Genomic DNA, 27024 nt, shown 5'->3' with positions numbered 1-27024 from the left:
TAGCATTCTAGCTCTGAATAGGTCTGTCTTAGTACATTATAAAAGTTAGCATTGGCATGAACAATGTGAGCATAAATAATTTTGCATGTTTTTATTGCCTCATTATCTTAATTATTAGTAATTGACTTAAATACATATGTACTGACATATTAAGCCTATACAACTCTGGTGGGATTGCACTCGAGCTGTATTGGCTTTCTTAAGTAATTTAAATGGAGCTTTTAGTCTTGTGAAGGATCTTAATGTAAGGAAGCATGTGGAATTTGAAGCCTTGGAAACCTGCAGCCACAAAACTAAAGGGATGCAGACTCTTAAAGGTAATGATGTAATAATAAAAATGCAGAAGTGTTTATCACCCAAATGGTTCGCGTTGATTGCACATTTTCAGATGGACCTATTTAGAAATAACACTCTTAACAGCTCAATTACAAGAAGTAATTTTCACATTTGTCCCAGCATTAATGATGAATGTCTACTTACAGCGCAGAAAATATTTGAACCTTTTTCAAGAAATGAATGCTGCAGTTCTCAGCCTTTGCCAAGACTGGGGTGGCACGAATTGGTAACGCTGTCCACTCTTGTATTTTGATGGATGGACAACGAAGTTGACAATCTACTGAAGTTGTTGCAAGGGGGATTTAGTGATGGACTAGTTTGCGTACCTGAGGGGTTTAATTAGCGTTTTAATTGACTTGATTAGAAGGGGCCAGAGCTGGGAACTGCGGAATTCTGACATGCCTAGTTCGAAGGCCAAGTTGCAAAGTGCCCAGACATGAAGTACCAGATGTTCCTGGGAGTGAAGTGGAAATGGTCCTCCAACACATTGTTCTTCAAAATGATTCGGGGAGGGGATCATGAACCCCTGATTCACCCACTGGATCTGTCACTAGGCACTTGGCTTGTTTGGCATTTCAGGGGCCACCCCAGAGTTTCTACAGGTATTTAAAAAAGAAAAGAATACGTAAAGTGAGTGTCAGTCCTCCAGAGTGTGAGAATGGGGAATTAATAGAGATAATAAGGAAAAAGCAGATGAAATGAACACATATTTTGCTTCTGTCTTCACTATAGAGGATATTAAATAAAATTCCAGTCATAGCTGTAAATCAGGGGTGGAAGGGAGAAGAGAACTTGATGAAATTACAATCACTAGGAAAGCGGTACTGAACCAACTGTTGGAGCTGCGGGCTGACAAGTCTCCGAGACCTGATGGACTTCATCCTAGGGTCTTAAAAGAGGTGGCTAATGAGTTAGTAGATGCATTGGTATTAATTTTCCAAAATTCATAGATTCTGGAAAGGCTCCATTGGATTGGAAAGTAGCAAATATATAACCCCTCTATTCAAGAAGGGAGGGAGGCAGAAAACAGGAAACTATAGGCAGGTTGGCTTGACGTTCTAATACAAAGTTATTAGAATTGATCATTAAGGAGGTTATTGCTGGGCATTTCGAGAAACTCAAGGTAATCAGGAAAAATCAGCATGGTTTTGTGAAAGGGAAATCACATTTAACCAATTTATTGGAGTTCTTTGAAGGAGAAACATGCACTGTGGATAAAGGGGAGCCTGCAGACATACTGTACTTGGATTTCCAAAAGACATTTGATAAGGTGCCATATCAAAAGTTATTATGGAAAATAAAATCTTACATAGGGGGTAATATATTAGCATGAATGGAAGATCGGCTGGCTGGCAGAAAACAGTATACATAAATGAGTCTTTTTCTGATTGACAAGATGTGATGAGTAAAGTCCCGCAGGGGCCTCAACTTTTTACAAGTTATATCAATGACTTAGATGAGGGGAATGAAGGCATGGTGGTTAAATTTGCAGATGACACAAAGATAGGTAGGAAAGTATATTGTGAAGAGGACATAAGGAGGTTGCAGACAGATATAGATAGGGTGAATGAGTGGGCACAAATCTGGCAGACAGAGTATAATGTAAGAAAATGTGAAGTTGTTCACTTTAGCAGGAAGAGCTAAAAAAAGACTATTACTTAAATGGAGAATGGCTGCAGAATTCCAAGGTGCAGAGGGATCTAGGTGTTTTAGTGCATGAGTCACAAAAAGTTAGCATGCAGGTACAGCAAGTAATTAAGAAGGCTAATGGAATGCTATCCTTTTATGAGAGGAATTCAACATAAAAGTAAGGACAAAGGCAAAATACTGGAATTCTGAAACAGAAACAAAAAATGCTGGAAACAGAGTTAATGTTTTTGAATCATTAACTCTCTTTCTGTCCACAGATGCTGTCAGACCTGCTGAGTTTTTCCAGCATTTTTTGTTTTTGTTTTGGATTAAAGTAAGAATGTTATGCTTCAGTTATACAGGGCATTGGTGAGACCACATCCCGAATACTGACTGCAGTTTTGATTTCCTTATTTAAGAAAGGATATAAATCCATTGGAGGCGGTTCAAAGGAGGTTTACTAGATTGATATGTGGAATGAATGGGTTGTCTAATGAGTAAAGGTTGGACAGACTGGGTTTGTTTCCATTGGAGTTTAGAAGAGTGAGGGGTGATTTGATTGAAGTGTCCAAGATCCGGAACAGTCTTGACAAGGTGGATGTGGAAAGGATGTTTCCTCGTGTGGGTGAGTCCAGAACTAGGGGACACTGTTTTGAAATTAGGACAGAGATGAGGAGAAATTTCTTCTCGCGGTGGGCCGTGCAACTTTGGAACTCTCTGCGTCAGAAGGCGGTGGAGACAGAGTCATTGAATATTTTTAAGGCAGAAGTAGATGGATTCTTAGGCAAGGGAATCAAAGGTTATTGGGGAAAGGTGAGAATGTGGAATTCAAAACACAAACAGATCAACCATAATCTTATTGAATGGCGGAGCAGGCTTGAGGAGCTGAATGGCCTACTTCTGCTCCTATTTCTTACGTGACTGTGCAGCATAACTGGTCAGAGATGGTAGCCAGATTGAACAAGGGCCAGAGTCAAATACCTGGAAACAGCTAAGGGATATTATAGCACACATGAAGGAACCTGGCCAGGTAAGACTAACTAACAGTATCACATATCAAGTACATGACTCAAGCCTCAGAATATAACCTGTTCCACATTTACTAGCTGCCAATTCACTTAATCTTACAACTCTTTTGTTACATCTTATTGATGACCATACCTCAGCAGAGCAAGGTTCAACATATAGTTCAAAACCTTGTCACATACCTATCTTTTAAGGGCAGCAGGCAGACACATGGCAGCAATGACCCCTGCATTTTGGGAAATTCACCAATGTGGTGACAGCTAACATGTGGGTTATATCATTCAGCAGGTTAGGAGATAAGAAGTTGCGACCATGCTGAATAGTACATCAGATACCTAATAGAAATGTATTTGGATAGTACAGAATCTGCTTTATAATAGTTAGAAATGAGGAGAATAGTGATCTTATAAGCCATTCTAATTCCCTACATTACATGCTTGCAGAAGGTGTCCATACTACAGATGACAAATCTTGGCCTGCTGACTGTCCAGTTTTAAAATTGAGAGTTTTGCACAACAGGCAACAAATCTGTGTAGGTTTTCTGCCAGATAGGTTGGTTAAAATTACCTCCTATTCTTTAATTTAGCTTGAAGATTGTGCCAAATGGGGAAATTAGAGATGCAAGTATTTAATTAGCCCATCAATTACATATTTCTTCCCAAGGACAATCCTACAATAGAACAAGCTGCCAAAATAAATAGTCACAGCCCCATTACTGGAAATCTTCAAAACCCATCTTTAGATTATTTCCATTTATAAGTTTTCATTATTAGGACCACCATGTCAGCAGGTCATGCCTGGTCTAGCTAGTGTTTCTTATGTGAGTTTTGGCAGAATATGGATATTAGTTTGTGATGCTGACAGAACTAAAACAGAAGCAGCTAAATATCTTACCCAAGGTAGCATTTACTTTAAGAAAGCAATTCCAGTACTTAAATAAAAAACTGCCACCTATTAAAAGAGTCTGAAGTGGCCTTGGACAATTGTGCTGTTTGTTTTTGCAACTTTTGTATTGTAGTCAGAAAACTTCAGAAGTTGTGATATGAAGCAAGTTGCATTGCATCACTACTGGTATGTGCTATATATCACAACAATTATCTCATTCTCTTTGCTTCAGTGCATGACTGCTGCTCAATAATCCTTATTTACCAGAGTTATGTTTGTTAATTTTAGTCTGTTCTGAGTTTAACAGTGTCTGAAATGGATTTCGCTTTGCTTCAATCAATTTAATTGATCTCTTTCCCTTTCCCATTATTCTTCACTTGTTTTCTTGATGTTTGATGAGATTTCTGTGTTTCACAAAATATTTAATCGATTCTTCCTTCCCTTCCTCCTTCTTTCATCCCCCTTTGTGCTGAATGATCATTCCAATGACTTCTGCATGCAGCCAATGAAAAGCGTACTGCTGAGTGGCTGCACACCTGAGCAGAGGATGTAAATCACGAGAGGCTAGCACCACCTTAAGTCAGCCTGCATCTCTTAAAGGGGAGGTGCATTGTGGCTGGAAGATGTGCTGGAACAGGTTGCAGAAGGGGGTGTGAGCTAGAAGGATTACAGATGGCAGAAAGGGGGCTATGAGATTTCCTGATGCTATACTAGAGGACTTGGTGAAAAGAGTGGCGAGAAGGAGAGCTAATCTATCCACAGGTGGCAGAATAAACTCCCAAAAGGTAGTGGGAGCAGATAGCTGTGGTGATTAATGCCAGGAGTGTAAGCCCGATGCACTGCCACAAAAAGTTCATTGAACTTACCCAAGTGGTTAATGTTGGTAAATGCACTTTCAAAGCCATATCCCATCAACGACTCAGCTAACCTCAAACACTGATCAATGCACCACACTACCGTCACCCACATCTCAAACCTAAGATTCATATGCCTCATCTCAGCCTCACATACTTTGCATTGCTTCATGCTTAACACCCACATCTCACAGCTTGCACACACTGTCAGCTATTCAACTTGTGACAGCCACATCACCCAAACACAATCATAAGCAGAGCAACTATCCAATGAGGCATGGTTGCATGTCACCCCAATGGAGAAGACAGTGCCACAGCAGGTCAGCAATCTTTCCTCCAACAGGTTACTAGGATGCTGAGGCACTGCTCCATGGAGTATCTCCGTGGAGCACAAACCTGCTATCCCCTCTCAGGATGATAGCATTCATGCTCTCACCACTGCCACCTTGCCAGTGCACTTGATGTTGCCTGTTAATAAGCTATCTCAGAGTGCTGCTGTCCATACTGAGGTAATACAGCGCAAAGCTGGGTAGGTATAACTATGACATTGGTGACTGCCCAAATATGACTCACATCATATCATTCTATGTCAGAATGAATCAGAGCTCTGCAGTGCAGATATATATTTTTAATATCTTAATTCATATTTTGTCATGGATCTAAGGTCTATACTTCCTTCTTCAACCAATACCATCATAAGCACAGATTAACTGGTCATTCATATCATGCCTTTTTGTGGGATTCTGATAATACAAAGCAGCATTTGACTGAGTAACTGCACTTCAGAAGCTATGCATTGTGTGAAGTACTCTTGGATGTTTCAATGTGATAAAATGCTATAAATGAAAATATTATTCATAATTACTATAATTCACTATAGTAATGCCAGTTGCTCAGTTACATTACCCATTTAATATAGAATAATGAATATCCGGTGAAGTAGTAATGGGCTATAATCCAATAGAACTTCACGTAACTCTAAAATGAGATTATCTCTTTGAAAACATTCTGTGCCATGTATATGACTGGCTATGTAAAAAGAAAGAAATACTTGCATTTATTTACAGATTATCACTTTTTTCAGTAAGTCACAGATAATGAATTGCATTATTATTGGGTTTTTTTTTATTCATTCATTCATGGGCTTCACTGGCCAGGCCAACATTTATTTCCCATCCCTAATTTCCCTTGAGAAGATGGTGGTGAGCTGCCTTCTTGAACTGCTGCAGTCCCTGTGGTGTAGGTTCCAGACATTTAAGAGGCAACCACATTGGTATGTGTCTGGAATCACACATAGGCCAAACCAGGAAAGGGCAGCAGATTTACTTCCCTAAAGGGCATTTGTGAACCAGATGGGTTTTTACAACAATCATTCCAAAGTTTTATTAAATCCAAATTCCACCATCTGCTGTGGTGGGATTTGAACCCAGGTCCCCAGAGTATTACCCCAGGGCTCAGGATTACTACTCCAGTGACAATGCCACTGCACCACTGCCTCCCCTGTTGGTTGAGGAAAGAGTGTTGATCAGGATATCAGGAGGACTCTGTCATCTTCAAGTAGTGGCACTGGATCTTTAGAATACACCTGGACACTTAGTCCGTACCTAACAACAGCATATAGCTACAAAATAGGATTTTCTCGGTATGACACTGGAGCATCAGCCTAGATTGAGCCTAGAGTGTCAGCTCAAGTCCTGGAGTATGGCTTAATCTTAATAGTCGGATTTAGAGACTAGAATGGTCCCAACTGAGCCAAGATGACAGTTAATTCATGTTTACAGTTTTCATAGAAGTATTTCGAATCCATTATTTAAGCTAATAAATTGAATGTTAAACTGCGTTTGGCTGTTACAAGTTCAGAACACATATATCTACTAAAGCTCAGTGGTGTCAGTCACTGTCTTAAGTGATTTCGTTATCCATTTTTTGAAGGAAGTTGACTCCTGTTACTCCAAATCTGCTGGTGTAGTAGAAACCAGGAGCATTACATTGAGTTAATGTTTCAGATCGATGAACTTTCATCAGAAGTTCTGAAACAACCTGAAATGTTAACTTTGTTCCTCTCTCCACATATGTTGTCTGACCTGCTGAGTGTTTCCAGCATTTTCTGTTTTTATTTCAGATTTTCAGCATGCTCAGTATTTTGCTTTAATATAACAATGACACTTCTCTATGATCTGGATTGGATCCCCATGACTTAAGCATGTACTTCTTTACTCTCTCTGAGGACTTTATATCCATAGTAGATAAAGCGTACAGAATCCTGAGTCACATTGTCCAACTTTTTTTTACACACCATTGTAAAACTAAAAAAAAAAATGCTAGTTTAATTTGGTGGGCCCTTTGCTAGGTAGAGAGTACCAGGATTTTGACCCAGTGATAAAGAAGATATGGCAATACATGCCCAATCAGGATGGTGTGTGACTTGAAGCTGAACTTGAAGATGATGGTACTCTCAGGCATCCCCATCTTTCTATATGATGGAAATCTCAGGTTTTGGATATGCTACCAATGAAACCTTGACAAGTTGCCTCAGTGCATCCATTAGTTAGTATGCACAATAATGGTGTGTCTGTGGCTGAGCAGGTGATTGTTTAAGCCAGTGGACAGGATACCGGTCAAGTGAACAACTTTATCCTGGCTGGTGTTGAGCTTCTTGAGTGTTATTGGATCTGCACCCATCCATGAGTGTGGAGAATATTCCATCATGCTCCTGATGTACCTTGTTGTTAGTAGGGAGGCTTTGGGGATCCAGGAGTTGAGCCACTTTTTATTCTTTCCTGGGATGTGGCATCACTAGCTAGGGCAGCATTTGTTGCCCATCCTCAATTGCCCTTGAGAAGGTGATGGTGAGCTGCCTTCTTGAACTGCTGCCATCAATCTGGCTACAGTGCTGTTAGGAAGGCAGTTCCTAGTGATAGCGAAGGAATGGCAATATAATTCCAAGTCAGGATCGTGTTTGGTTTGGAAGAGAACTTGCTGATGGTGGTTTTCCCATGGATCTGTTCCCTGTGCCCTTGTGGGTTCTACAATGAAAGAATGGACTTGCTTTGAGTTAGGATACAGTCAGAGTTTTGGATGAGCTCAAGTTTACGGCGGGTGGAAGTAGGAATGAGTACATTGGAATTGTTATGCGTGGAGGTAACAAAGGCATAGCTGAGATAGGTAGAACATTTGCTGAAAGTGTACTCATGTAGACATCAGGTGATTCTTTGATGTCCTCAACAATCTCTCTGTCACTCACTGTTCAGATTCACAAGTGATGAATTAATTATGGTGTCAACCATGGCTCAGTTAGCAGTACTCTCACCTCTGAGTGAGATTGTGGGCTCAAGTCCCACAGCTGACTTTACAATGCAGTACTAAGAGTGCTGTGCTGTCGGAAGTGCCATCCTTCAGATGAAATATTAAGCCAAGGCCCTATCTGCCTTCTCAGGTGGACGTAAATGATCCCATGCACTGTTTCAAAGAAGAGAAGGAGAGTTATCCCCAGTGTCCTGGCCAATACTTACTCCTCAATAAACATCTCTGAACCAGTTATCTGGTCATCCTCACTTTGCTGTTTGTGGGAGCTTGGTTTGTGCAAATTGACTTCCATGTTTTTTATATTTCAACAGTGACTATTTTTCAAAAATACTGCAGGCACTTTGGAATATCCAGTGGTCATGCACAGCACTATATAAATACAGTCTTTCTTTCCTTCAAAATATTTTTCAAATACAAGTCATTTCCTTCAAGAAAGTAGAGTTTATCTCAGCATCGTAATTATTAAGATATAAGAAAGCATAAAACCAGAAAAGCCCATTTGATCCACATACTCACCGAAGGTGAAGTTCTTTAGATTTTCAGTCTGTCATGAGATTTATTAATTTTATACTTTGTGTTTTTTTGTTCTGTTTTTATAGTATTAACTGTACCTCTCAGTCCTTTTTTCTCCAGTGAGAGCAATTTTGGTTCTGGGAGGATCTCATCATTTGCCCTTCTTGAATTCTCTAGCAAAGACTGGTCTAATCCACAGTTTCCTCTGCGGGCTGGAATGGCCATCAAACCCCATGCTGTTGGCACCATCTGATTCACACTGGTTACCCAGCCCCCAAGAGGTCTGAATTGCTATGGCAACATACACTTTAACATGCATGTTGTAGCCTGGAGCTATTGATAGTGATAGTAGAAGCTCCAATTTCTTTCCATCACATGGCTGACCAGGAATCTCTCCATTCTTACCTCCTACCATTGGTACTCAACCTGTTTGGCTGTGTTGTGAACACACCTTCCTTGGCTATCAAGTCTGGGGTGGGACTTGAATCCAGGGCTTCTGGCTCAGAGGTAGGGAAGCTACCCACTGCACCACAACACCTAAGGTCTTCAAATAGCTTTGTCCTATGTCCCTAAACTCTGTCCACAATGTCACTTTGAAGTTAGATTTCTCAGAATTACATACACAATTCCAGATAGGGATTCATTACTGATGTGTACAAGGATAGAATAGATTGTTTAATTTATAAAACAAATGGCTTTGGAGTGAAACCTATCATTTGATTAATATTCACATTAACTGAATTATTTTAAATGTATGATTCAGGTCCATGATCATATCCAAATACTTTTCCTTCTTACTTTCACCTAAGAGCCCTCAAAACAGGATACCTCATTGCCTGCAAGTATTTTCTGTTTTGTGTTCCAATGTCCATTATCTTGCAGCTATCGAAAGTAAACTGCAACAATCATCCCTGCACCAATCTGCTCATTTGGTTCAAGTTCCTCTGAATGCTTTCAGCTAGATTTATACACTTTACCTGGCCATATGGTAATTTGCTGCCCTCAGCAAATTTGTAACATCATAATACAAGTGTTCTTCTCATATTGTTTGAATACAGTGAGCGGGAGACCCTAAAGAGAGCCCTGAAAGGCACTACAGATGACTCAACACAATAGGAGCTTTTTTTGAATTTTTCATCCTTTCCATTTACTTTCTATTGCTAACACAATTTTCAATCTAGTCAGCTAATTTCTATTCCTTCATGAGCATGAGAATGCACGAAAAGGCTTATTTATTCAAGTTGCTTCTTGAACCCATTTATACTGTCTGCTTCAATGGTCTTTCATGGTAACTAATTTATGGAAGATACCTATAAGCATTTGCGACTAACTGTTGTAAGAACTTGACCACCTATGAAAGAAATGGGAACATAGGAATAGGGGTAGGTCATTCAGCTGCTTGAGCCTGTTCCACCATTCAGTTCGATCATGGCTGATCTTTATTTACGCACAATGGGAAAAGGAGAGTTATATGACAGGAGGATGAAATTCACAATACGAGTTCATTTGCCTATGATATGTGGTACTTCAAAATGTGAAACAAATCCTCCCTCTGTGGGAGTGAAAATTATAATGCATAGTGGCTGTGCATACAGGAATGTTTCTTCATAAAATACACATTGAAGGAAGAAAAGGCAATTGGTTCATGGAGATTATCTGGGAAATTCACTGCTAATTTCAATCATTTATTTAAACAGGGCAACCCAAATCAAAACCTACTCATGGGACAATGCACAAGTCATCCTCGTGGGAAATAAATGCGATATGGAAGATGAGCGCATAGTTCCTGCTGAAAAGGGAAAACATCTGGCTGAGCAGCTAGGTAGGTGCTCACTATTTTCCCTAATGAGTAATTTTATGATTATATGATGATGTTTCCAATTCATTCTTTAAAATCCGATAATTTGCATAATTTAAACAAATATGTGTTTCAGAAAGCTGTGATACGAAGGTTGTTGGCATTTTATTGGTGTTTTAATATGGTATATAGTTGTGTTAGACATAATCAAAAAATTAAATTCAAGTTGGGAAGAATTGGATGATGCAGTTGATTAGAATCATTCCTTTCACCTCTGGGACCTGAGCTTAGGTTGATGAGATGAAATTTGCTCTCTGATGACTTACAGAACACAAAATGCAATGAAATCCAATTCCTCATAAGTGCCAACCCTCTATTTGGTGAGCAAATTACTGCTTGTTCAGTATTAATTTGCAACAAATTGTGAAGTGAGGTAATGGAGATGTGTGGTGTGAGAAATGAGGACTATCACACTGATACATTAGAAGTGCTTTTTGAGGAAGGCCATATGTTGGGGAAGTGTAGAACAAAGAGTTTCACTAACGCCAGGTGCCAAAGTGAAAATACTTCACTCCCCATTTTGATGAGCACAAACATTCAGGAGCCCTAGATAATGTTCAAAGTCATGGCACCAGTCTGCTCTTTGGACTATAAAGTAAAACCTCACTGGTCTCTTAAATAGACAATTGATCATCCACTTCAACAAGCAAGTCTCCTGCTCAATGTTGGCAGTAACCAACCAACTCATTTTGCAAGAAATTACCACTGGCTTTATTATCAATTGAATTACTGAACGACGAAGTGAACATGAAAAGTTTTAGAAAGAAAGTGGTAGTTAGATTTTTTTAAGACTACCAGTAAGACATTCCTAGAATCTCTAGAGGGTCACTAAATAATTCTCATTAGCAGTGTATCTCAATCTTTCATTTTCTTAGTGCACTTCAAGGCTTGTTTGAATAATTACTTTACTATACTCGTTACTCTTGGAAAATGCAATAGGGAAAGACCATGCACTAATAGTGACTTTTCAGAATTAAAAAAAAAGCAACAGAACCAAAGTCATCAGGTAAAGAAAGCAGTGTCTTGTATCTTTACAAAACTTGATATCAGTCCAACATCTTAATTCCAAGAATTATTATCTTTGAATATATACACATACATACACACAAATACAACTACCAATTTTATTTATGAGCTTTTGTTACAGAAGAGCCACTCAAATAAAACAAATCACTTACTTTACAACCCATGCATCTTGAATGTTATATGTAGTTTTGCCTGCATGGATGTCTCTTTAGTACTTTAGGGGTTGAATCAGGACTTTATTGCTCCTTTACTCAACTCTGTTCAAAGTACTGCTTTGCACTCTAGAAATGGAGGATGAAGACATGGAAGAGGCTAGGCTGAAGCCTCTGAAAGTAAGGCACAATCAAAGGTATTTCCCTACATCTAGATACACTCACTGTAAAGTCTGCAGATCAAGAAGATCTTATTTAGGCATTGCAACAGAACACAAGCTAAAAGAAGTAGAACAAGCCAGCAGCCTTTTGACAGACCACAGCTGATAGCCCAGAACTTTCAATAAATAAATGTTGACTCATCAAATAAAGTCACTTCACACCTGCCTTTTCTCCCCTCATCCAAGATTCCTGTCAAGATCCTTCGTAAGACACTCCCCCTATCATTGTCCAAGTCCCAAAAGTTAAAAGCATATTTAGAAATGAACCCATAACTTTATGTAATTGGATTGAGTGAGAAAAATTGAGATATATTGATAATACAAATTGTCACCTGCCCTTGTATTAATTAACATGTTTAGCCTACAGATGCACAAACTGTGGAAACTGAAACTGTTTACATATGGATCTGTCAGTGATTGGTACCAAGAGTCAGCATGACTATAGTTTTGCTGGCAATTATTCAATGTTAAATAAATATTTGTTGTCTTCCTGTACCTGTGGCCTTTTCAGTGAGGACTGCAGTGTTCCATATGGATTTTATGATGAAATCATCAGAACCTACTCTTCAATGTGTCATCACTAGTGGAATGAGTTTAAAAAATAGGTGTTTCAGCCTATTACCTTGGTATATGTCTGTGTGTGGGTGGAGGGAGATGGAAAGAAATGCCGGTGCAATGTGTTGCAGAGGAACAAGCTACCCGCCTAAATCTTTCTTCATCTCCATATGATGTTATTCTCATGCTTAATAATAGTCAGGCAGACTTTAAAGACCATCTGTTCATTAATTCTGTTTTTAATCGTCAGCTAACTTAGCAGTAGAAAATGTAATTAAAAAGTTATTACATTCCCCATAGAGACTGATCTCTTTTTAAAAAGAGATGAATTTCCCATAGACTGATGGAAAGAACTGAAGGACAAGATTTCATGTTGTAAGACTTTAACGGTAATGATCAACATCGATCGAACATTATTTAACAGGCAACAGGCAATAATTAAACAATTATTTAACATCGAACTAAAGAGAAAGTACATTCGCATTAACTACCTAACACAACCAAAATATGTCTTATGAAACCCTTTCACGATATGCCATACTTCTAGCAGATATGTAGCTTTACAGGAACCATCCCACAGTCACTCCCAGTACCCCAGGGGGATCACTTCTCCCTGCCACATCAGGTTGAAACTTCCAGTGTCCTTTGGCAATCGTTCTACTCCTTAATCGAGTTTTCTGGACCTGATTATCACCAGTAAGGCATGCCTCGGCAACTCCTCATTCTTTAAATCTTCAAGAGTCCCATGTGTTCTGTTCCCTTTCTTTTGAACAGAATCCAAATACTCAACCACATCCTGCTTGGTCAGTGGCACCAAACAGTCCACCTGTTTCCCCATTGCAGTAGCCTCTTTATCCCTGCATCTCAAACAGTATCTGTCCTTTTTCTGTGTGATATGTGAGAAGGTGTTAAAACTGACCCCGGCAAATCAATGGGTTTCTGTTTGAGTTTCTCTCCCCATGGCAACCTGATTTACATGGGCATGTCTCCTAGCAGGTGTTTATGATGATTTCACCATTGGAATGTTCTGTTTCACCTTAAATTAATGGTGACAATTTTAAATCAAAACCATCCTGTAAGTCTCAGCATTCATGAAAAAGTGCAAAGAAATTGTAGATAAATATGTATGATATGCTAGATGTGTTTAAAGCGATGTTACTATAAGATAAATAGGGAATAACTGGATCTATTGATTGATCACTTGCTATCTAGAGGGCATACATTGATTATCGTCACTGAAATAACAATGGGACAGGATAGGAGAATATTTTGTATATGTAGAAGAGTGTTATAATTTGAAATACCCCACCAGAAACAGTGATAGAAGCAGGGCCCATAATAACATATAAAATGGAAGTAGATCATTATTTGCAAAAGATAATGGGGAAAGGGCAGGGCACAGGAATATAATGGATAGTTCTTTCAGAGAGCTGGCTAGGAATGATGAGGAAAATGGTCTTTTTCTGTGCTGTTGAATTATATGATTCTACACACATGATTTTCTGAAAAATTAAATAGTAATTTGACACGAGTTACATTTCTCTCTGTTCCAGTTTTTGGTTTGAATGTTCTTGGGGCTTTTCTCATGATATTGAAATTGCAGTGTTTAACAGCAATATGCATTTATATGGTGGCTTTAATGTAGTAAAACCTATCTCTGATCAAGCTATTAGAAAGCCCTTAGTTATTATGAGGAAATACTAAAAGTTATATCAGAGGCACAGATTACGCTTAGGTGCTAGGGTTTAGATGGCTGAATGCACAATCATCAGTAGTGAGCAAAGAGAGCAGAGGATGCACATGTGGCCACGGTTAGAGGAAGAGTTTTTTGAGGGTTATATGCTGAGTGAGATGAGATTTGGATGTCCCGAGATGGATGCCAGCCGATCTGACTGCACCCTTTGGGGTCAGTAGTGGAGGATACTGGTGCAGCTACTGAATTTGTGTTCTAAAGAACCCTTTCCTCTGCCTCAGCGATGTATCTCAGGCCAAGCAAATGTTCCCCAGTCCCAGCAATATACCCGAGATCATTAGATCATAAGGAACAGTGGCAGGAGTAGGCCATTCAGCCTCTTGAGCCTGCTCCACCATTTAATAAGATTGTGGTTGATCTGACCAGGGTTGCCAACTGTAACTGAAGCCATTCCTGGAGATTTGTTTTTTTTTCTGAAAATGATGATGTCATCGATTGACCTGTCAGTTCAACCCGTGCACAATGATGGAGCCTCAGATCTGCACGGTCCACCCGTCCTATAGCTGCACTGTTCCTGTTTTATTAGTCCACCTGTGTAAGGAGGTCATAGTTACCGTACTGCCTTAAAAATATTGACAAGTATTGTACACTCTATGTTATGTACTGTAGGTACTTGATTATCCTGGCACTCAGTGAGTAGATGTTTCTGTGCCTAGGCTTATGTAAAGGCTTTTAGGCCTTTTGAATCCAATGCAATTTTTATAACCCAGCAGCAAAGTAGGCAGCAGAACCTCCTGCCCTCTCGGGACTCTCAGCCCACATGTAAAAAGCTTTCTAGGCTACCTGCTGGTGTGGTATGAATTTTCCAAGCAGTTTAAAGTTCAGACAGTTGCCCTTCGCTTAATTGCTCGCTCCTTTTACCACCACCTCAGTTTTCTTGTTCTCTCTCTCCTTTCGAGTTGAGGCTCAGTCAGAGCTGGCAGGAAAACAAGCAGTGCAGTGACATTTATGGGAGCAGTATGAGTGTACGGCCATGTCAGCTTATGTTCTATGTCATCATGCTGCACCAATGCAGCTGCTGCGAACATAATCATCACCCTTCGGTGTTCCCGAACAGACTGTGGCAGGGACAGGCTGCCGGCAGCCACCCCAGTGTTTCTGTATGAATTACAGCATCATAGAATTATCATTTTAAAATCTCCCAGATTGTTTTTAATAGCCGTTGGGAGACTATGGCGAATCCAGTAGGCTCCCAGCCACTGCAGGAGAGTTGGTAACACTAGATCTGATTGTGGCCTCAAGTCCACTTTCCTGCCAGCACCTCATAACTCTTGATTGCCTTGTCGATCAAAAATCTGTCTAATCAGCCTTGAATATATTCAATGACCCAGCCCTCAATGCTCTCTGGAGCATAGAATTCCAAAGATTAATGACCCTCTGAAAGAAGAAATCCCTCATCTCTGTCTTAAATGGGAGACCCCTTATTACTAAACTGTGCACCCAGGTTCTAGATTCTCCAATGAGGGGAAACATCCTTTCAGCATCCATCCTGTCAAGCCCCCTCAGAATCTTGTATGTTTCAATAAGATCACCTCTTATTCTTCTAAACTCCAAAGAGTATAGGTCACCCTTTCCTCATAAGACAACCCCTTCATCTCAGGAATCTTCCTAGTGAACTTTCACTGAACTGCTTCCAATGCAAGTATACCCCTCCTTAAATAAGAAGACTAAAACTGTACACAAGTACTCCGGGTGCAGTCTCACCAATGCACTGTACAGTTGAAGCAAGACTTTCCTACTTTTATAATTCAGCCCCCTTGCAATAAAGGCCAACATTCAACTTACCTTCTTAATTACTCACTGTATCTGTTAGCTAACCTTTTTGTGACTCATGTACAAGGACACCCAGATCCTTTTGTACTGCAGCATTCTGCAGTCTCTCTTCATTTAAATAATATTCTGCTTTTCTATTCTTCCCTCTGAAGTGGACAACCTCATATTTTCTCTCATTATACTCCATCTGCCATTTTTTTTGCCTACTCACTTACCCTATCTGTATCCCTATGCCGAATCTTTGGCCCAGATATTCACGGAGTCATGGAGATTCCACGGACCTTCCAAAATGTCAGGTATGACCCAGATCTGGAAGTCCCACCCACATTTCCAATAGATCCTATTTTCACTGGTAGGGGAAAGGGGATGGTGCATGGCTCACACATTAGGGAAAAGTAAACTCAGCAGGGCCATTTGATCTCAATATTGAGTTCAAACAGGCTCCACTTTTGTTGTAGCAAGGGCCTTAAACCACGGCGTGGGAGTTATGAATTTTTAACACAGACTAAATGCTCTTGAAAGTTGGAGAAGGTTGATAGAACTGTCAAACTGAAGTTATTTAAATCCCCAGCTCTTAATTTTTTGTAAAGCAGCATGCCTGTGTCAATAGGAAGTTAAAAATAACTTGAACTATGAAGTTACTTAAATGCCCAGCTCTTTAAAAATAAAAAAAAATGCCTGCCTCATTGAGAGATAGTAAAAATTTTGGTCTAGCAGTTACAATAGCTGTTTGTTGACATTGCCCTAAGGGCTATTATTGTGTCATTATTAATGCTTGACTACTTCTACAGCCTACAATTATCCCAGCAGGAGATCTTAGATTCACAGTTTGATTGAAAGTTCAAAGAGGTTATTAAATGATTAGCTGTCTTTGATGTTTAGTTCCTAATACAAGTCTTGTTTTAATAAGGTGTCATGAAGCGATATTAATGTCTATAATGTTATTTGAAATTATTTTTGAATTGGAATTGTAGTAGGGTCTGTGTCTATGTGTGTGTCTGTTAAAGCCAGCTAGTCTGGGTGCTTTGATGTATAGTAGTTTTGAGATGTTAATTAAATAAACATAAGGAAGTTCAAAGGTAAAGTGTAAATTTGCATCTGTTGAATAAGCCATTCAAAAGAATGGGTAAAATCTTGCATCTAGCTAGGAGACGCCAAGCAAGGTATTTACATTACTAATACAATTGGTGGAATGCAAGGATTATTGTTAGGAGAAGTAAAATTTTAAAAACCTAGTAATACAATGGAAAATTTATATTCAAAAGGGAAGCTAGGTATAAACATAAAGGAGTTTGTGTGTGTCAGTAAGAGGCATTTAAGTTCTAACCAGCCTGTAATCCTACAACTGTGTCTACAAAGGAACCAAATTGCAAGGAACCTCATTTCGAATTTGTAAGGTCAAATGTGCTTTGCTTGGTGTCTGTTTAAAGTCCATTGGTTATTGCTGCCTTGGTGAAGATTTACCTGGGAGTGATTAATTTGGGGATATGTTTAAAAGCTATTATGGTACTAATTTGTAGGCATATGTACGTGTTTAATTTAGTTTTTAAATTAATTAATATTGTTAAATTAATAAATGTTTAATTTAGTTTTATATAAAAAAAACCTCTTGAGGCTTGGTAGTTTTATTCATGAATTCAGAGCTGCATCTCAAACATACCAATTGAAAATATTGGCTATGACAGTTGTTCAAGTTTCCCTTTGAGATTTAAACAACTCAGCCTTTACCAACTCGTGTCATAACAAGAAAGGAATTAAGTACTTGAAGGAATTTAAACATTCTGAATGGGCTTTTGTAATTGGAATTTTTTTTAATGTGGCAAAGTCTGTAAGAGATATTTAGAATTTTTAAAAATTCATCTCAACATGGCTCCTGAGGTCTTCCTGAGGTAGATATTTGGTAAGTTGACATGGAGGGTGTAGGGGCAAAAGGTGGTGAGTTGGAAATGGTGGGGGGCAAGGGTTGGCATGGAGGGTATGAGGGACCATTGGGTTGGCATGAATGGAGCATGGGTGGGGGTGTGAAGGTTGATGGCTAGAGGGCCTAAAATATGAGCAAACAACTGGGACGAAGTCCCAGAAAACTGATGCCAGCCTTTCAAACAGCCCACCCAGCACTGGGTCTCCCCTGTGGCTGCCTCTATTCTGCATCAGAGATAGGGGGCCCAACTCTATCCCGCACCAACCACCCCCTCGAACAAAGTTCCTGCCATTTGGGTGAGGTGTTACGTTTGTGCTTTTCTAAACCAGCATCTAGGGGAATTTTGGAAGATTACAACCAATGCATCTACTATCTCCACAGCCTCTTCTTTTAAGACACTAGGATGCTGGCCATCAAGTCCAGGGGGCATGTCAGCCTTTAGTCCCGTTAGGTTTCCTGGTATTTCTTCTGTGGTGATAGTGATTGTTTTAAGTTTCTCCCTGCCTTTTACCTCCTTATTTTCTCCTATTCTTGGGATGTTTTTTTGTATCTTCCACTGTGAAGACAGTTACAAAATATTTGTTCAAAGTCTCCACCATCACCTTGTTTCCTACTATTAATTTCACAGTCTTGTCCTCCATAGGACTATTTTTATTCATCCTTTTCCTTTTTGTATACTTAGAATTTTTTATTGTCTGTGTTCATATTTCTTGTTAGCTTATTCTCATACACTCTTCATTACTTTTTTAGTCATCTCCTGCTGGTTTGTAAAATATACCTCAGCCCTGGGAATGTATCACAGCCACAATCTCAGAAGAGATTTATATAGTGCACATTTTTCAACAATGTTCCTGTGCACTTCATATACAACCTTGGCGGTAGCAAGTTCCCATAAAATAAGAAGATAAAGTTGTGGGTAAGGAAAAATATTAGCCAGGAAGCGCAGAGAATTCCATTATCTTCTTCAGATAATGCTGTGCAATCTTTAGCATCCACCTGTGGAGCAGGCTGATACAGCCAGCTTAACAAACGGTACCTCTAACAAAACATTAATACCCCATTGCAGCATTTGAGTGCCAGGCTAGAATGTACATTCAGGTACTGAAGTAAGAGTAATACCAACTGAGCTGAGCTGACCTATACAGGTCTTCTTTTATATAGCCACCAAACAGAGGAAATAGTGATTCCTTCTGTCTGGGCAGGATTGAACCCAGATCACAAAGGTGTAAATCTAGTGTCTAACCCATTGCACAACTAAGTCTGTAGATAATGATATAAAATAGATATTTATGGTGCTTTGGTTATAAATTAAAGTAGTTGAAGGTCCTTCCAAATTTATAATGTACTTATTTAATTCTGTTGAATATTCTGTATTTTTCTCACATGAAAGTGTTTTTATTCATTATAGAGATCAGACAATGTGGCGCAGTGTGAAGGTAAAATAAGCTGTACTGGTGGAATTCTGAGGCTCTGTATTATGAGTCATCTAATGTATGTTCCCATCTCTTCTCTTTGACTTTCATGTGCCTCTATTATCTCATGCAAAAGCTATGATAGTCAGTTTGCAGCAGGAAGAGCATGTCTGTTGGGGAAATAAGGGGCTGAATTTTCATTGGGGCTGGGGAGCCAGCAGATTTGCACTGCATGCCAGCATGTTCCTGCCTCCTGCAGATTTTCATGGTGGCTGCTTCAGGTGTGTGATGGCTACCTGCCTACCAGTTAAGGGACAGACTGAGGATACTCATCAGATGACATCTGGAATTTTCCAGTAGACAGGCTTTCTGTCCCCTGCTGGGGCCAAAGTCCGACCGATGGATGGAGGTGGCTCCTGGTGGCAGGCCATGGAGGCAACAGTGCTTCACTTAATTCCCCAACCCTCCACAGCTGTGATTGTCAGAGGGCCACAGCTTTGTGACTGAAGAATCCTGCTTCGTAGGCTTCATAGTCTAAAGTATATCGACAGCTTTAAGAGATTACAGGCTTCCAAGGTCCTCTTGTGCTTGCCGGTTTCTGGTGGGCTTTTCAAAATGGTGGCGGCACACTTCTGTCTGAAGAAGGGACTGCAATGGCAGTGTAGTTCAGCTGTCTGTCAACTTAATTCATTCAGCAATATCGCGTTACGAGTTGGGACTCTTGGAAAAGAACCTCAGGCTTACTGCTTCCAAACTTGGATGGTTGCAAGATGCTCGCAATGGACTAAATCTTTTTTTTGTGCCAGATTCAGGAGCCACGTGGCCTGGAATTTAAAAATGTTATCTCGCCTTTGGAGGTGAGCTCTGCTTGCTGAAGCTGGACTTTAAAAGAGGGTGCAATGGAGTGTTCTGCTTGAGTTAAACTTCTTGTTTGTTTCCCAGCTCTTATGTCTCTGGAGCCTTTTCTGTTCTTTTTTTTTCTGGTGAGTTTTCTCAGCATTTGTAGCTTCAGTTGGGAATTAGGTTCAGTGCAGAATCTGTTGAAGGAGTCCTGTTTTAGTTTCTCAGCATTCTTGTGAGGATGCGGGTTTTAATCTGGGTGCTACCACCATGAAGAACCTGGATCCCACTGCTGCTCACCATGTAGAATCCTGCTTCGGACACCATCAAGTAGACTTCATTGTCTAGAGTATGTCAACAGCAAGTCTTTATTAACAACTCATAACTATGTACATATTTACAGCGTAGGGTACAGACATAGGGTGGGATTTTCCGCACCCGCCCGCCACCGGGATCTTCCGGTCCCACTGCAGGTCAATGGACTTCAGGCTGGGGCGCCACCTCGCCTGTGACGGGTCCCGCCCGCAACAAGGCCGGATAATCCAGGCCATAGGGCTGACTCCAGTCTATGTCTTTACCCATCTCTATCCACCTCCTAGACTGGTCCTGGCTCTGGGTCATGTGCCTTCTTACGTCACTGTGTGAGCAGTACTGCACCCAGTCCCACATTAACCCTGCACTATTATAGTGACAATCTGGCATTTTATTTTTAACTTTTTATAATTCTTCAGAGGGTGCCTCCATCTTGAGATGCCTACTCATTCTCCTATACCGTCATTGTCAGCAACCACCTCCCCTTGGTTGGCTGCAGATCCTGCCCGCTCTCCGTAATTGGTCGCCTCCTCCCAAATCTCCCTCAAGGTCCCGCCAACGCCATTTCCGGATTCCCAAACAACTTTTCACTTGGTGGTCAGATTGGGACCCAGAATCGAAAATCCAGCCTAAGGAATCAATGATCCATGTGACTCACCATGTAGCACAGTTGACAAATGTGCTTTGCTTCTGAGTCACAGAAACCAGGATGCTTGTATGTTTGATCTTGAATCTCTGTAGAAGTAGCTGTTCTCTGCCTGGGTGGTCCTGGGGTCACCGCAATTGGTCTCAGTGTCCCTGAGTAAGGAAGAAAAAAGAAACAAGAGTGAATCTTATTGTTGGGAACCAACCCATGGGACCTCTTCCAAAAATTAACATTGTGTCATGGCACACTGGGGATAGTGCGCTGCAATATCAAGCCCCACTGCTCCCCGAGCCACGATAAATGAGAAAAAGTTTGATCAGCCCACTTAATTGTTTAATTCAGGTTAACAGAATACGAGCACCCGGTTTGTAAGCTTAATAAGTAAATAACGATTTATTGAACAAATTATCTTTAACCAGTGGCAAAAAGAAATATGAACTGCTAATTTCCGACTCTATAACCTAAACTCTACCCCCTTCTTAAATCCCAAAAACACACACATACACGACACATAAGACATACACAAATGTGGATTTTAAGGGTGGGATAAAACAGTTCAATAGCACCAATTCTGGAGTACAGGATTCAATGGGATGATTTTGATTGATACCTTCCAAGTTCCTTTCAGTTCTCTGTTGATGACATGAGGTGGTCTTCCAGCACTTTCAATCTTTAGTTCACTGGTTGAGCACTTGCCTTTCAATGTCCCTAACAGTGATTTTCCCCTTTGCCTCTTGACAAGGGTTTTCAGACAGAGAGCAGGTTATAGAGCTATGAGGAGAAAAAGCCAGCTAGCTATTATTGTAGCACAGGAGAGATCAGTTTTATGTCTTTTTCCTTTCAGGCTATGAGCTACTCTGCTCTCACACAAACCCTGGTCACCTGGTCAGGAGCCAATTAAAACATTGTTGCCAGGCAGTTCCTCCTTAGACCAGACTCCTCCTCGGCACCAACCTGTCTTTCATGGCACAGCCTGTTCCAGGACAGTAACATTGTATACATCCCTCACACTGTTCCAGTAGACATGTCCTTCAAACGGCAGCCATTGTAATTTTAATCCACAGTCCAACAGAAATAAAAAGATATGTTCTTTACAATTGAGAGAGGTCAGGATTGGGGTCAGCAGTGATGTTTCCTTTTATGAACACCTGACATTTATAACTAGTTGCACACATATAGCATAGCCACTTGAATGAGGCACTGGCAAGCCAACCTGGATATATACTTAGCACATCACTGTCTTCAAGAAAAGAGGGGATAAAAGAAAGTAATTAGTTCAAATGAGATGCTGTTGCACAAATAAAATTTATTTGTGGGCCTGTGATCAATATGTTGTAGTTGGAAGAGGTTTTGTGTATATAATGAGGCCATATCTATCTGGTCTATGCTGGTGTTTATGCTCCACACAAGATTCCTGACATTCTATTTACTTCATCTCATTCTATCAGCATATCCTACTATTCCTTTCTCCCTCATCCTCTTGTCTAGCTTCCCCATAAATGCACTACTGGTACTTTTTGAGTTTATTAGTAACTATTTTATATTTATGACCTCTAGGTTTGGACACCACCAAAGTGGAAACATTTTCTGTATGTTTTTTTTAAATTCATTCTTGGGATGTGGGCATCACTGTCAAGGTCAGCATTTAATTGCCCATCCCTAATTACCCTTAGAGAGGGTAATAATGAGCTGCCTTCTTGGACCGCTTCAGTCCATCTGGCGTAGACACATCCACATTGCAGTTAGGAAGGGAGTTCCAGGATTTTCACCCAGCGACAGTGAAGGAACGGAGATGTAGTTCCAAGTCAGGTGGTGTGTGTGTGACTTGCAGGGGAACTTGTAGGTAGTGGTCCCATGCATCTGTTTCTCTTGACCTTTGAGGTGGTAGAGGTACGTGTTTGGAAGGTGCTGTCAAAGGAATCTTGGTGAGTTCTTGCAGTGCATCTTGTAGATGGTGCACACAGCATCCTCTGTACACCAGTGGTGGTACAATTGAATGTCTGGGTGGTGAATGGGGTGCTGATCAAACGGGCTGTTTTGTCTTGGATTGTGTCGAGCTTCTTGAATGTTGTTGGAGCTTCACTCATCCAGGCAAGTGGGGAATATTTCATCACACTCCTGACTTGTTCCTTGTAGATGGTAGAATGGCTTTGGGGAGTCAGGAAGTGAGTTGCCCGCTGCAGAATTCCTGGCATTTGACCTGCTCTTGTAGCCAAAATATCTAATATAGCTGGTCCATTTACCCAACTAAACGCTACATAATCTTCAAGACCTCTATTTGATCAGCTATCAGTCTTCTCTTTTCTAGAGTAAAGACCCCTAGCTTGTTCAATCTTTCCTGATGGGTTATACCTATCCTATACCGAGCCTATCAGCTCTAGTATAATTCTAGGAAATCTTTTTTGCACCTTTTACCAATTAGTATGTCCTTTTTATAATAGGAAACCAGAAATGTTCACAGTACTCCATGTATGGCCTAACCAAGGTTCCATACAAGCTTATTATAATTTATTTTCCATTCTATTTCTTTAGAAATGAGTGCTTGCTTTGCATTATTATAGCTCTATTAATCTACATTGCTGTACTTAATCATAGAGAAAAAGTACTGAGCAAACTATTGGGATTAAAGGGTGACAAGTCCCTAGGACCTGATGGTCTATATCCCAGGGTCTTAAAGGAAGTGGCAGCGAGAGATAATGGAGGCATTGGCTAAAATATTCCAAAATTCCTTGGATTCTGGAAAGGTTCCAGTGGATTGGAAAAATGCTACTATAACATCCTTATTCAAAAAGTGGGGGGGAGGCAGAAAGCACGAAACTATAGACCAGTTAGTTTAACGTCTGTCGTTGGAAAATTGTTGGAATCCATTATTAATAAGTAGTAATGGGGCATTTGGAAAGTCAAAATGCAATCCATCAGAGTCAGCATGGTTTTATGAAGAGTAAATCATGTTTGACTAATTTGCTAGAGTTCTTTGAAGATGTGACAAGCAAAGTGGGGGTCCTGTAGAGGTAATATATCTGGACTTCCAGAAGGCCTTTGATAAGGTACCGCACAAAAGATTAATACACAAGATAAGATCACACGGAGTTAGGGGTAATATATTAACTTGGATAGAGGATTGGCTAACCAACAGAAAGCAGACAGTTGGGATAAGTGGTCTTTTTCTGGATGGCAAGTTGTAACCAGTGGGGTGCCACAGGGTTCGGTCCTTGGGCCCCAACTATTTACAATCTATACTAATGACTTGGATTCAGGGGTAGAAGGTACTATAGCTAAATTTGCAGATGACACCAAAATAGGTGGGAAAGTAAGTTGCAATGAAGAAATAAGAAATTTACAGATGGATATGGACAGGTTAGGTGAATGGACCAAAATTTGGCAGATGGAGTTTAACGTGGATAAGTGTGAGGTTATTCATTTTGGGCGGAAGAATAAAAAGGTGACTTATTATTTAAATGGAGAGAAACTTCAGAATACTTCAGTGCAGAAGGATCTGGATGCCCTCATGCATGAATCGCTGAAAGCTAGTATGTAGGTACAGCAGGTAATAAGGAAGGCAAATGGAATTTTGCCATTTATTGTTCAAGGAATAGAATATTAAAATAGGGAAGTGTTATTGCAACTGTACAAGGCATTGGTGAGACTGCACCTGGAGTACTGTGCACAGTTTTGGTCCCCTTACTTGAGGAAGGATGTAGTTGCATTGGAGGCGGTTCAAAGGAGGTTCAACTAGATTGATCCCAGAGAAGCGGGGCTTGTCCTATGAGGAGAGATTGAGCAGTTTAGGCCTATACTTGCTAGAGTTTAGAAGGATGAGAGAAGATCTAATTGAGGTATATAAGATGCTAAATGGGATAAACGAAGTAGACGTGGAGCAGATGTTTCCCCTTGTGGGGCATTCTAGAACAAGAGGCTATAGTTTTAGGCTAAGCAGTGATAGATTTAATTCAGAGATGAGGAGGAATTACTTTTCTCAAAGGGTCATGAATCTGTGGAATTCACTACCTCAGTGTGCAGTGGATGCTGGGACGCTGAATAAATTTAAGGAGGAGATAGACAGATTTTTAATTAGTAATGGGTTGAAAGGTAATGGGGAGAGGGCGGGAAATTGGAGTTGAGGCCAAAATGAGATCAGCCGTGATCATAATGAATGGCGGGGCAGGCTCGAGGGGCTGAATTGCCTACTCCTGCTCCTGCTCCTAGTTCTTATGTTCTTATTACAGCGCAGAATTAGACTATTCAACCCATTGTATGTTTACCCCATACAACCAAAACCCTTCACTTCTCTATCCCATTTAGACTCTTAAGGAGTACGTGACCTCCTTATTCCTCCTCCAAAAATATACCACCTCACGCTGAAATTAACTTTGTCACACATTGTGGATAAACTGACATAAAGGGATGGATTTTCAAATGGCTGCAGGGTCAGGACACAGTGCAGGCACAATTTCAAAAATCGCAGTCCTGGAGGTCATCACAGGATCCCGCATCTCTGGGACAGTTTCAGATTTTTAAAGGGCTGGTGGGGAACAGGGAATGGGGAACCTGCTCTCCACCAATTAATGGCCCAATTAGCTCCTCTTAGGAGCTTGTTAAGGACATGTGTGATTGCAATTGGAATTTTCGATGTTTTTTCCAGCAATTCTGAACAGTCTGGTAAAAGTTAGTGCACAGCTGTCAGGTTTGCCACAGGGCCAAACTAAGTTTATTTCTACTTGTTTTAAAATGAAACCAGCACCGGGTTGAGCACTGCACCTAACTTAAAGCATAATGCTACTTTCTGCTGTCTTTCACCTCCTGGCCGTCTAAGGAGCTGTCTGCTCCAACTGACAAGGCAGCAGCGGGTCCCAACATGGTGGCACTGATCTTTGCCACTGGTGCCAAGCAAGGGGCTCCCACCTCCTGGAGGCATGCAGTTCCACTAATTAAGCACTGAGATCGCCTGCTGGCCAGCTAGACCATTTGAATTTAAAAGTAGCGTCACAAGAGTGATGGAGGCACAGGGTTGGGACCCAGAATTTATTTCCCAACTTCACTTTGAATATCTGGCCGAAAGAGTTTCTCAACCTGCGGGACAATATTTGTAGCAGTAGTCTATTTGGAGAGCCAAAGTGAATACCTGAATAGAGGGGCAGGTTGATGGAGAGGAAAAGGACAGGTAGGTAACACAAAAATAATTTGTATGAATCACATTGCACATTTCTCTATTTTTTTCCACAGGATTTGAGTTTTTTGAGGTCAGCGCCAAAGAAAACATCAATGTCAAGCAGGTCTTTGAACGTCTAGTAGACATCATATGTGAGAAAATGTCAGAAAACCTGGATTCTGATCCTTCAATGGCCAGCAGCAGCAAGCACACAAGGTTGACAGACAACCCACCATCAATGCAGCAGAACTGCGCCTGCTAGTGACTTCTGATCTTGGTGACCTCTGACCTTTCCCTCCTACTTTCTTCAGTTTCTCTTTATAGTTGCATGTGGTATGGAGACAACCAAATCCTTATTTATTCAAAGTTATACAGATAGTGGAACTAAGATATTTATTTATTATCCTTTAAAATATGTTTAAATGTTACTGTAAGAGGCTTACTTACTGTTACACAAAGTGGATGTTCACATTTATTAAAAGTTCTACTATATTACTAACTGATGCTGATATAGGTGTATCAAAAACTGAACCATTTTAGTCCTTCTGAATTGGAAATCAAGACATCTTAGCTAAACCTTTTCAGTGCTTGCTGTGTTGAATTCGTTATCCTTTAGCCTTGCAAGTTATAAAGAAAGTATTATGAAGTAGTAAATCATAGTAAGACTACAGAATTCAGAGAGAACCAATTAGATTTAAGTGAATAGATTGATTGAGCATTTAAGAGTTGTAATATTGTCAGAATAAGTTATCTGGTTACTTTGGCCCCCTCTATATAAAAAAACTTCAAACAAATAGAAACTAAAAGAAATTTTAACTATCATTTAAAACTACTCCTGAAAAAGTAAGTTCAATATC

The 27024-nt window shown here is 40.3% G+C and overlaps 1 protein-coding gene across 1 annotated transcript in view; it reads left to right on the top strand.

Annotated features, from left to right (window-relative positions):
• Positions 1-26662, top strand: part of LOC121289456 (ras-related protein Rab-3B) — a 152088-nt gene extending 125426 nt beyond the window's left edge. Inside the window, exons 4-5 of the mRNA XM_041208961.1 lie at positions 10247-10371; positions 26242-26662. Of these exons, the coding sequence (XP_041064895.1) occupies positions 10247-10371; positions 26242-26429 (313 nt within the window). The 3' untranslated portion in view covers positions 26430-26662. The remainder of the gene's footprint in view (positions 1-10246; positions 10372-26241) is intronic.
• The last annotated feature ends 362 nt before the right edge of the window (positions 26663-27024 follow it).

Source organism: Carcharodon carcharias, chromosome 16 (genome assembly GCF_017639515.1).
Source record: "Carcharodon carcharias isolate sCarCar2 chromosome 16, sCarCar2.pri, whole genome shotgun sequence".
Lineage (NCBI taxonomy): Eukaryota > Metazoa > Chordata > Chondrichthyes > Lamniformes > Lamnidae > Carcharodon > Carcharodon carcharias.
This window is presented reverse-complemented; position numbering and strand designations above follow the sequence as displayed.